The following is a 12630-nucleotide window of genomic DNA, read 5'->3' on the forward strand; positions in this document are numbered from 1 at the left end:
CCTGCATTTTCACAGGCTGCAGCATATGATTCCAGTGCATTGCAGAGCTGTTCAGAGCTTCCAGTTGTAGCACACTGGTCATAGACACAACTCTCAAAATACTGCACCGGTGGGATGTACGAATGGCAAGTTTGAAATGGTCCGTCTTTAGCCAGGAGGATCCCACAGTGCTGCTCAGCCTCTTGTTCCAAGACTGGGGGGCACAGTGGTGGAGGTGGAGGCGGATCAGAAGCACATCTTTTAATAAAACAGAAGCAGATCACTGGCCAGTTCCCTTTAACACTGGACAAATATATCTATCACACACAATAACTTTTTCTGGAAGGTAAAGTACGAACATAAAGTAAAGAACACTTACGGCCACTTGTCATCAGACACCCTCCAGCTGTGCCCAAACTCATTGAAATCCTGAACCACAACTTTATCTGGTCTCATAAAGTCATCTTTCTGGCTGTTGCTGTAAGTGCCACACAGTCCACACAGCTTCCCTTGGTACCTCTCCCTCACGTGGACTAGAAGCTCATGGTCTCCATTGAACTTCAGCTGCAGGCCAAAGTGGGTGTCAATCACCACATAAGAGCCACTCTGAGACACACTTATCCCTGGTCTGGGACTCCAAGGAAGAGTGGTCTTCAGGACCTCATCCACCTACAAAACATGAATTGAAATGACTGTGCAGAGAAGTGAAGCAGAGAAAGTGCATACTTTCTTGAGAATGAAAGATTTACACATGAATGAACGATTCGATGTGGATTGTAACTGTTTACGTGAAGGAAAAGGCATTGCGAAGCAAAGCCGTTCAGTGAAATGTAACTCACATAAACCAGATTGTTCTTTCTCACGGCTATATGCACATCTTCAAGTTGAAGAGCAACAGAGTTGATGGCCGTCCACGTTGGATTACCCCTGTGCTCGTTTCGAGTCGTAACTGTGAAGCTGACGGATGTATTTCCACAGGTCTCCGTCACTGTATAGTTACAAGCGCCTTGGAAATGGTAAAGTTTCCCATCAAAGGTTTTATAGTGTGGGTCGCCGTAGATGTGGCAAGTAGCAGTGCTTTCTGGATAACATCCCAAATGCCCATTTTGAACTTTGCAGATTTCTTGAGGACCACAGGACATTGGAGTGCAAACCCATGCATTTCCCAGGCATTGACACCTTCTTTCACAGTTTTCTTCCATGAGAACTTCATCTTTCTGTCAACAAAATACAGGAAAATGGAATTACTAAACCGGTAGGGCCCTGTTTTGAAGCAAAAGCAAAGGCACATTTTTGAGACGAGAGGAAAATAGTTTTCATTGTATAAATATAGAAAGTACCTAATCAGAAAATAACAAAGCTGATCATTTCCGTATCTAAGCTGCTTCTTGCTAGTTGTATTCCTCTCAGAACACAAATTGCCTTAGCTTTTGCGCAAGTCTATGTGTGAAGTCTATCAAGAACATCTGATAGGAAGTTTCAAAGTGCAATTAGTTTCTTTACCTCGTAGTACTGGCCATTATGCCAGCAGCCACAGGCGTCAAGAGAAACACATTTCCCTCCACTGAGTACAAACCCTCTGTTGCACTCGCATCCCTCCACGCAGGGTCTGCTGCAGTTCTCTGGCGCACCCTGATCTGTGCAGGTTGCAGGACAGGCGCTTGAGCAGACGTTGTAATGGCTGTTCGCTGGGCATGGAATTTCTAAAACAAATGCAAATAAACAAGGTTAACTGTGGAAAGGGTTCCGACTATGTTACAGCTGTTACGTTTTGAATAGTGGGTGTTAAGTAAAAAGGAATTGCTTACGACAGAAGGTGGTATTTCTCCATGGTGGAATGTTCACCCCAGCACTCTGGCAGGCATCTGCATATGCTTGTAAAGCATCACACAGCAAATGATGGGCTCCAGATAATGCACACATATCAAAAACACAGCTCTCAAAGAAGCTCTCCGGATTAACAACAGAGAGACAGTTGGCAAAAGGTCCATCCTTTTTAGTGATCAGACCACAGAAACTGTCACTTCCATAGAGTTCCTCTGCTTCTGGCAGACAGAAGTCTGGGGGAGGATTGGGCATACAGCTGGAATCACCATCTTCAACCTGCCAACTGTTTCCAAGCTCATTACTATCCTTTCCTTGTGACCCATCAGGTTTCATGTACTCGTCTCCTCTTAGACTGTTGTAATTGCCACACATGCCACAAGTCCCATTGAAATAAGAGCTGGGCACTTTCACTTCTACAGTGTGATCAGTATCATAAGAAACTGTGAGCTTGAAATCGGTCCCCAAAACTACATATCTCCCACTCCTGCCCACAGTTATCGCCCCTGCAAGTAGCGTGACAGGAAGAGTCCTCCAAACACCACCGACCTGGAGAGAAATGGTGAAATACATTACACCAGAAAAAAACAATAAATACAAGCTTTGGAAATGTGACATGCCAAGTTTTTGGAAGTTTTCATTTTCATTTTACAAATGATTGAAAGCATATATAAGTGTGTGTGTGTGTGTGTGTGTGTGTGTGTGTGTGTGTGTGTGTGTGTGTGTGTGTGTGTGTGTGAATGTTTTCATTCTTTCGAGGTTTGCTGAAATACAGCTGTTGAAGAAAGGTACAACACTTACCAAGACTCTACTAATGTTCCCTCTCACTATGGATATTCTGTGATTGTAAACATCTATGTGAACTTGCTGCACATAGGAAATGGAAGGATGGCCCCGATTTTCATTCTTGGCTTCGACGTTGAAGTATGGGAGCGAGGATGAATTAGTGCAGAGCTTGGCTAATGTATAGGTGCAAGTGCCCATGAAGTGATGGGTAGCTTTATCGAATGTGTTGTAGTGAGGGTCATTATGAACCCTGCAGATGCCATAGGTATGCGGGTAGCAGCCAGGCACTCCATTGGAAATCCCGCAGTAATAATCCTTTGGACATGAGGTTGCGGAACACGTTAACTTCCCACCTCGGGAAGGGCACGTGCATTTCGTTGAACAAGTGTCATCGGTCCAGAACTCAGATCCAACAGGGTAATGCTTTCCATCAAGCCAGCATCCACACTGCATACTGGACACACATCTGTCGTTGTGCAGAAGATATCCACTGTCACAGACGCAGCCTTCAACACAAGGCAGATTACAAGTGGAGGGAGCGTTTGGATTAACACAGGAGGCAGGGCATGCAGTGCTGCACGGCTCATAGTGGCTGTTTGGTCCACACGGTATGGCTAAAACGAGACGGACAAAGACAGACAAATGTGGTTTACAATACTATCTAATACTCACAAAGGTACTGGGGTTCAACACACTGCATTACATGTACTGTATAGAGAGAGAGAGAGAGAGAGAGAGAGAGAGAGAGAGGTACTTACAACAAAATGTTGAGTTCCGCCAAGGTGGTATATCGACCCCCTGTGCTTGACACATATCTGCATAGGACTGCAGGCTCTTACACAGGGCATCAACATCCATGTTGAGCTCACAAAGGTCATAGACACAATTCACAAAGTAATCTCTTGGAGCTACTTTCGAGTGGCATTTCTTGAACGGCCCGTGATCATCGATGATCAAACCACAGTAATTCTTGCTTTCAATAATTTCTTTCTCTTCCACGCTGCACTCTGGTAAGACTACGGGACCGCTTGAGCAACTGAAAGATGAAATATGTCAATTGTAAGATGTGTCTGTTTTCAAATACATCACTTTGAAACAGTATTGGTTTTGAGAATAAAACTTACTTGGACTCATTGTGAACCTGCCAGCTGTTGCCTAGGCTGGTAGAGTCTGGTTCCATTTCTCCATCAGGATTCAGGAAATCATCTGCTTGATCTCCATTGTAATTTCCGCACATTCCACAAACCTTCTCTCGGAAAGAACTGGGCAGGGTGACCTCCACTCTGTGGTCTCCATCAAATTTAACTCGCAGTCCAAAACCAGTGGAAACCATGACATAGCGGCCACTTAGTCCAACATGTAAACCTGATGTCACTGTCACCGGCACGTTCTCCATTTGTCCATTGACCTGCAGGTAGTGGTAATGTAGTTGTCATTATTGTTTTCTGGGCTGTGAGGAACACAGTGGTCAATGGCACCGAATGCAGAGCTATTCCATACTGTACCTTAACTACTCTGTTCTTCTGCAGTGTGATTCTGTAGCTGTCCACCTCCACGTTCACATAGCTCACATACGATACACGCGTATTGCCTCTTCTGTATTCGTTGGCAGCTTCAACGTTGAAGAACGGCAAGGAGCTGTGAGCACTGCACCTCTTGGACAATGTGTAGGTACAGTTCCCCATGAAATGATGCATTTGCTTGTCAAAGGTCTGGTAGTGAGGATCGCCCGACACAACACAGGCACTCTCTGCAGAAAATCAGACCGTTGGTATTGCATTTTATAACTGCGCTTACTCATAGAAACTCAAAATTGGAAAGAAAGAATTCAGTCTATTTTGTATGAAACCTTTGTGGAATGTATTGATACAATGTTTCCAGTATCTCCCCATGTGGCCCCGAATCCTTACCTGTTTCCACGGAAGTCGTGGATCCTATTGTTGTGACGGTTGTTGCTGTTGTAGTTGTGGTTGATGGGGAGGGTGTGGGGGGGGGCTTGGCTGTTGTAGTACCTGAGCAAGATCTGAATTCAATGGACACATCATCCACAGCAACATCAGATCGATAATCATTGCCCCTCACTCCTTCTAAGATAATCTGTAAAAACGAATGTTTTCATTGTGTGCATCAGAAAAGCATGGTAACCCTGTAGTGTACCTATAACGTGTGATTCCCAGTTGTGTTTCCAAGCACAACCTTTACCTTAAATCTTCCTGAGATGTTCAGTTCAACCTCTGCTGAATACCACCTGTCTCCTTTATTGCCTGTTGCTGTCCACATCAGTACTGGAGTTGAATTTTCCACCAGATACACATTCAGGGCCATGGTGCGAGCAACTCCATACATGTGATACCAGAATCGGAAGCAATGAGGCCCCGTAGCCGTGCATTCAGGACTGACCAGTTGAGCTAAATCTCCTGTGTCAGCAAGATTGCCTTCAATATAAACGTAGTGGCCGCCTGAAAAGCAAGAACAACATCATAAAATAACTTCCACGTACGAGAACATTGCCTGAATTGAATAACAGAATCAATTCTACAGTTGTGCAGGAAAAAAACATGACCGCCACTCATTAATCCAACATGTTTCACTGCCACTAACCTCCAGAGGTGTGGTCATAAGATGGCCCTGTGTATGGGGAAGGTGTTGAGCCTTGCATTCTTGTCCAGTCAAACCTGTCTGTTGTAGACTGGGTCCATTCACAGAAGCCACGGTCAAAGTTGCAGTCGGCAGGACAGTCTATGTAATTAAAGTTAATTATATTAAAAAACAAATCTTTAATGAACAGCTGTGTACTGTTGTGATGGATTTGTTGAATGTATTACCACCATTAACAGTCTCTAATTACAGTATCATTGACTTGTCTGTTAACTTTATTCATTCAGAACTGAAATACAATGCTATCCCTGCTGGACTGAATTGGGATTTCAAGTATATTCAACAAGTTCAATACCTGGTGGCTGTGCTGTTGTTCGGGTTGGGGTTGAGGTTGGGGTTAGGGTTGGGGTTGGGGTTTCTATGAATACCTGCTGGCAGAGCTGTTGTTGTTTGTATAGGGTTTGAGGTTGGGGTTGGGTTTGGGGTTGGGGTTTTTGGGGTTGGGTTTGGGTTTGGGGTTGGGGTTTAGTTGAGGTTCCTGAATACCTGTTGGCAGAGCTGTTGTTGTGTTTGGGGTAGGGGTGGGGTTGGGGTTGGGGTTTGGGGTTTAGTTGAATACCTGCTGGCAGAGCTGTTGTTGTTAGTATAGGGGTTGGGGTTGGGGTTGGGGGTTTAGTTGAATACCTGCTGGCAGAGCTTTTGTTATTAGTATAATGGCTGGGGTTGGGGTTTAGTTGAGTACCTGCTGGCAGAGCTGTTATTGTTAGCATAGGGGTTGGGAATGGAGTCTGGGTTGGGGGTTTAGTTCAATACCTGCTGGCAGAGCTGTTGCTGTTAGTATAGGGTTTGGGGTTGGGGTTGGGGTTTAGTTCAATACCTGCTGGCAGAACTGTTGCTGTTATTATTGGAGCTTGAGATAGGGTTAGGGGTTTAGTTCAATACCTGTTGACAGAGCTGTTGTTGTTAGTATAGGGGTTAGGGTTGGGGTTGGGTTGATATCTGTTGGCAGAGCTGTTCTTGTTAGTATAGTGGTTGGGGTTGGGGTTAAGTTTGGGTTGATACATGCTGGCAGAGCTATTGTTGTTAGTATAGGGGTGGGGGTTGGGGGTTTAGTTCAATACCTGCTGGCAGAGCTGTTGTTGTCAGTATAGGGGTTGGGGGTTTAGTTCAATACCTGCTGGCAGAGCTGTTGCTTTTAGTATAGGATTTGGGGTTGGGTTGAGGTTGGATTGGGGCCGGGGTTGGGGGGTTTAGTTGAATACCTGCTGGCAGAGCTGTTGTTGTTAGTATAGGGGTTGGGGTTGGGTTGGGGTTGGGGGTTTAGTTCAATACCTGCTGGCAGAGCTGTTGCTTTTAGTATAGGGTTTGTTGTTGGGTTGAGGTTGGATTGGGGCTGGGGTTGGGGGTTTATTTGAATACCTGCTGGCAGAGCTGTTGTTGTTAGTATAGGGGTTGGGGTTGGGGTTGGGGTTGGGGTTTGGGTTGGGGTGTAGTTGTAGAGCTGTTGTTGTTTTACCTGCAAAAAAAAAAAAAAAAGGTTATTAGGTTGGGGTTGGGGTTGGGGGTTTAGTTCAATACCTGCTGGCAGAGCTGTTGTTGTTAGTATAGGGGTTGGGGTTGGGGTTGGGGGTTTAGTTGAATACCTGCTGGCAGAGCTTTTGTTATTAGTATAGGGGTTGGGGTTGGGTTGGGGTTGGGGTTGGGGTTTAGTTGAATACCTGCTGGCAGAGCTGTTGTTGTTAGTATAGGGGTTGGGGTTGGGGTTTAGTTCAATACCTGCTGGCAGAGCTGTTGTTGTTAGTATAGGGGTTGTGGTTGGGGTTGGGGGTTTAGTTCAATACCTGCTGGCAGAGCTGTTGCTTTTAGTATAGGGTTTGGGGTTGGGTTGAGGTTGGATTGGGGCTGGGGTTGGGGGGTTTAGTTGAATACCTGCTGGCAGAGCTGTTGTTGTTAGTATAGGGGTTGGGGTTGGGGTTGGGGTTGGGGGTTTAGTTCAATACCTGCTGGCAGAGCTGTTGTTGTTAGTATAGGGGTTGGGGTTGGGGTTGGGGGTTTAGTTCAATACCTGCTGGCAGAGCTGTTGTTGTTAGTATAGGGGTTGGGGTTGGGGTTGGGGGTTTAGTTCAATACCTGCTGGCAGAGCTGTTGTTGTTAGTATAGGGGTTGTGGTTGGGGTTGGGGGTTTAGTTCAATACCTGGTGGCAGAGCTGTTGTTGTTAATACAGTGGTTGGGCTTGTAGTTGTGGGTTTTGCTGAATAAAATACAAAAAATGATATTATATTTCAAAACAAGTTTGCAAAAAACAGTTGAAACAGTGAATTCTGTCATCGATATTTCTATCATTTTTTTAAATGCCAAAAAGGTAACAAAAATACCAAAGCCATTGATTATAGACATTAAATTATAAGCAGACAGTAATTGTTGTACCCAAATTGAGGGTTTATAGCCCCCCTCTAGTGGACAACAAGTGTACTACAACAACTATAATGTCCTATTCAGGTATTTTGTCCTAATATCCTGAAGCACTTCAATTACAGATCCAACGTATCAGACAAATGATGATGATACCCAAGAGAATATGTCAAAGCACATATATATATATATATATATATATATATATAGAAAGGGGAGGGGGGGGGTGGGGAGTGGAGTGGAGTGTGGTGTTAACAAAGGAAAATAGGTCAAATATAAGTCAGAATTGTTTGGCTGGAGACTGGTAAACAGACTAGCTGTCCGGTGGTTAGTTAGGTCAGTCAGTGAAGTTTGGTCAGAGCTCCGGAAAGGAGTTAGGCTTTTTGATTTGATTTATTTTGTTTGGAAATAAACACAGAGGCCCTGTTCTGTTTCACGGAAAGCAATTGTGTGAATCTCTCTCTCTCTCTCTCATCTCTCTCTCTCTCTCTCTCTTCTCTCTCTCTCTCTCTCTCTCTCTCTCTCTCTCTCTCTCTCTCTCTCTCTCTCTCTCTCTCTCTCTCTCTCTCTCTCTCTCTCTCTCTCTCTCTCTCTCTCTCTCTCTCTCTCTCTCTCTCTCTCTCTCTCTCTCTCTCTCTCTCTCTCTCTCTCTATACATATAACATTGGATATAAAAAAACAAAGAAAGAAAGCAGCTTAAAACAAAGCAATCAGCTATGCAAAGCTATGATAAGACTGAGTCTTATGAAGAGTGGGTATGAAATGACAAAGTTAGACAAGAAAACAGTTGGGATAGACAGTCATTCCAATGATCTCACAAGGGTTTAAGTCACCTGTATTCGGTGCATATACAGTAAAAGCACCACTTACTGCAAGGTCCCTTTCTGACTCCAACATTGTCTATAGCTGTGTCTCCGTATTCAGTCAGTCCCCGGACTGCCTCAAAAATCACCTGCACAAAGCAATAGACAGTATTACAGAACAACGTCCACTGTGCGACTGTGAGACAGATGCATGTCTTGAGAAATACAAAGACATGTCCAAGGTAACGCTCAGAAAAGGTTTTATCTTGTCATGTTACCCAGAGATAGGTAACCATCACAAGCTTTTGTGTTTGATGTTACATCTAACAAACCAAACACAAAGGGGGGCTCCAAATCTACAAAGCAGTCTAGCGTGGGACGAGTCAGTGATTTCTTTGTTTCTTTCATTTTTAATGATGAATTATCAGGAGCATGTAGTGAAGCAGACAATATGACAGTCCAGCTAAACTTATCTGTCTTGGTGCCTTAATGTGCCGAACCTATAAATGATAAGATGTTTTGTGAATGACCTTTATTGTAGTTTCTTTAACGAAGGACAGAGTGACAGCAGCATATAACCAGGAGGAACTCTGATTTCCTCTTCTGCTCCAAACCTCCCACTCCCCCAAATGCTCCTTGACCAGGACTCTGAGTTCATTGTGATCTTCAGGGCCGAGCATGTGGTACCAGAACTCCACACACACATCTCCAGGGACCTCGATGGCAGGGCTCTCCAGGCGGATGTCCTCAAAGGGAATCAAATTGCTGGCTTCTTGGTAAACGAAATGGCCCTCTGTTTAGTATAACAAAGTTTGATTGTATTAGGAAACGTCTATAAAGCATTCTTTAAATGCATCATAGCTGTGCACTATTGCTTCAATGCATCATAGCTGTGCACTATTGCCTCAATGCATCATAGCTGTGCACTACTACTCAATGCAGCAGAGCTGTGCACTATTGCCTCAATGCATCATAGCTATGCACTATTGCCTCAATGCATCATAGCTGTGCACTACTGCCTCAATGCATCATAGCTGTGCACTATTGCCTCAATGCATCATATCTGTGCACTATTGCCTCAATGCATCATAGCTGTGCACTATTGCCTCAATGCATCATAGCTGTGCACTACTGCCTCAATGCATCATAGCTGTGCACTATTGCCTCAATGCATCATAGCTGTGCACTACTGCTCAATGCAGCAGAGCTGTGCACTATTGCCTCAATACATCACAGCTGTGCACTATTGCCTCAATGCATCATAGCTGTGCACTAGTGCCTCAATGCATCATAGCTGTGCACTATTGCCTCAATACATCATAGCTGTGCACTACTGCCTCAATACAGCAGAGCTGTGCACTATTGCCTCAATGCATCATAGCTGTACACTACTGCTCAATGCATCATAGCTGTGCACTATTGCCTCAATGCAGCAGAGCTGTGCTATGCAGTAAAAGAGGAGCCACAGTGCAGGGATTCTTACTTCCATCAGGAAAGTCAGTGTCAGGACCTGTCCCTGGGGTTGGGGTTGCATGTTTACTTCTTATCCAGTCTCCATTGTCACCTTCACATGGCTGGACCCAGTCACAAAAGGGTTTCAGATTGTTATTGAAATCACACTTTGTAATGTAATCTGAAACAAAAGAGCAAGAAGCCAACCAATAATACATTGCAAAACCCTAAAAGTGAAGTAACACCTTGCTTGAACTTCACGTTTCATATCAGAAGCTAAATTAGTGCTTTACAATCTAGGATACATTGTTTATTGTTCTAAATTATAGTGCAACATGACAGTGTTGATTATGAAACAGAGTAACACTATGTAACACAATTTTTGTTCCTGCGTAGTAAGTGTTATTTCCTAATTGCTTATGCCTCAAAAGTATAGAAAATGGCTATTATTCCCCACAAACTTTGCTTTTGTGACCAGGACAGGTAAATTTCAAAATATCACTATTTCCAATGAGAAAACGGGCGCTTTTGTGTCTTCGTTCACATAAAGTCAGAAAAAACAACATATGAATCCAAGTTAACATGTATTTATACTAAAGTAATAGAAAAATGACTACAAAAGATTTAGAAGTGAGTAGTTTTTCGAGGTTTACGATTATACTGTAAATTTGTTACACGGTGTAATCAAGACTGGAAAAAGATCATGTCAATGTTATCTTATCTTTATATAGCATGTACAGCTGTTTTAATTTTTATTATCAACTACTACCTGAAACACTGGCCATTGTTCATTCATTCTGTACTGCAGAATGTACAGTTCCCAAAGAAGATGGTGAAAACTGCCCTTTACTTGCAATAAGCATGGCATGGATATACCAGCAGTGGACCTCAGTAAAATCTAAAATATTTCCAAGCAGCTATGGGCACTGTTATACATTGTGTGTTTGTATAGGGATGGGTAAAGTCCTTGTCCTATAAAGATTTTTTATTTTCTTCAAATACCATTAAGGCAGAATTCTAACCCCTGTTAGTGAGGCAAGGTTAAAAACTCTATAAAGTGTTCTTAGCCTTGCAGTGTCAGACAGATGCCATATTCAAGTGCTGCAGAGGATTGCTTAAGTGTATGAAGAAAATACAGCTTTCAGATCTTTGAAGCAAACCAATCCAGAGGCCACCGCCTGGAATGTATCATGAAGGGTTAGGATTCTAGAACATGAAGGGACAGTGGCATTGCTGTGGCATGTTACAAGGTAATAATGGCACTCCCAAGAGACCAGAGGTGCTGTAACCTTTGAAGAGATTTGAAGAGTTCAGGGTATATTTTAACTATCAAGCAGTGGAAAGTCAACACTGAGTCGCTGTATCTAGAGAATTCTCAGGAGGCATCATAGTGAGTGCCGGTGGAATTGTCTCAGATCACAGAATCCTTCAACACAGGACACATCAATCACACTTCCACTCCAGCAATGAGCTACAGCTGTGACAAAAGATTTTGTAACACCCAATAGAATTAACTAATTGCGCTTCATAAAGTCAAATGAAACCTGCTGAATAATGTTACGTTAACATATTGAATTACATACGCTTTGTAGTTTTCCATATACCTAACTAAAAACTGACACAAATTTATAAAATGTGACATTTCAAAATCTAACATAAAATAACTGTACACTTGCAATATCATTTTGTAGTTTATTTTATTACGTGATGTTAAATAAAAGATCTAAATTATTTTCATACATTTTTTTCTCTTTTTAATTGTGTTTCAATCCTAAAATTCTAGGTGATGCAACATTTCTGGCTGTAGCAGTGAAGTTCCACAGTGTGACACTTCAGAGCTGCAGGAGTTTGGATCAATGAAATAGTTCCTGTAAAGCACTGTAGGTCAGCAGGTGTATCAATAAGCTTCAATGCATTTACTGGGAAAATATCTATTACTGTTTTTGTATAAAAGTGATTAAAATAAAAAAAATATATATATAATTGGGTATTTCAATTTACAAAATGAATCTACAGACACCTGGAGAAATCCACCAACACCTGCACAGTGATTATAAAAGAAAGGGCAACGTTTTCTAACACTGTACCTGCGCCAGGAGTCCATATTGCAGAGCTGTTTGAGGGTTCTGTTTGTCCAATATTCTCACTAAAAAAACACAAAAGACAAATCTTTACCAATAATAATAATAATAATAATAATAATAAAATAATAATAATAATAATAATAATAATGTGATTTATAAATAAATAAAACAGTAATAAATGACCCACCTGTTTTGTGTTAGTGCGTCTAAACAATGAAAGCGAGCTAACAGAAGGAACACAAAGGCTGTCTTTTCCATTGCTGTAAAGTTCAGCAGCTGGTTAAATGGATCATTGCTGTTCAGTTAGCCCAGCTGCACTGAATGAGCTGAGCAGGTACTGAAGGTTACATAGACCCTACAGGAGACCACAACATCCTGTTTGAGAAGGGAGGATCAGAGATGCAGATTACCTGATGGTCATTAAAACACATTATCTATATCACTATGGCACATTATATATATAAATACACACACACACACACACACACATTAACACTCCTTCCTTGTTCCTGTACACTATCCGGGAAGCAGTACGGATGTGCCAGCCCCTCATACAGTGGGTCAGGACAGGGTGAGCTGTCTGAACTTCTTTTCTGATCAGTCTAGAATTTTGTATTTAATGTATTGAGTTTATTTTACTTTTACACACACACACGAGCTCATTTCTATTTATAGTAAATAGCTTTGAGAA

General features: G+C 42.7%; 1 protein-coding gene across 1 annotated transcript; it reads right to left on the bottom strand.

Moving 5' to 3' along the window:
• Nucleotides 1–2: 2 nt before the first annotated feature.
• On the bottom strand, nucleotides 3–12270 carry LOC121326621 (IgGFc-binding protein-like; the record flags this gene model as incomplete). The annotated part of the gene is made up of 18 exons (XM_041269947.1): nucleotides 12127–12270; nucleotides 11943–12001; nucleotides 9887–10036; nucleotides 8934–9196; nucleotides 8471–8552; nucleotides 7383–7439; nucleotides 5191–5328; nucleotides 4792–5048; nucleotides 4500–4686; nucleotides 4095–4339; nucleotides 3714–3997; nucleotides 3348–3625; nucleotides 2605–3203; nucleotides 1788–2352; nucleotides 1483–1682; nucleotides 819–1196; nucleotides 359–648; nucleotides 3–237 (listed from the first exon to the last, which is right to left on the bottom strand). Coding segments are annotated over exons 1-18 (4338 nt in total), but the record flags the coding sequence as incomplete, so codon positions are not given.
• Nucleotides 12271–12630: the final 360 nt, after the last annotated feature.

The sequence above is a fragment of the Polyodon spathula genome, chromosome 14 (genome assembly GCF_017654505.1).
Source record: "Polyodon spathula isolate WHYD16114869_AA chromosome 14, ASM1765450v1, whole genome shotgun sequence".
Taxonomy (NCBI): Eukaryota; Metazoa; Chordata; class Actinopteri; order Acipenseriformes; family Polyodontidae; genus Polyodon; species Polyodon spathula.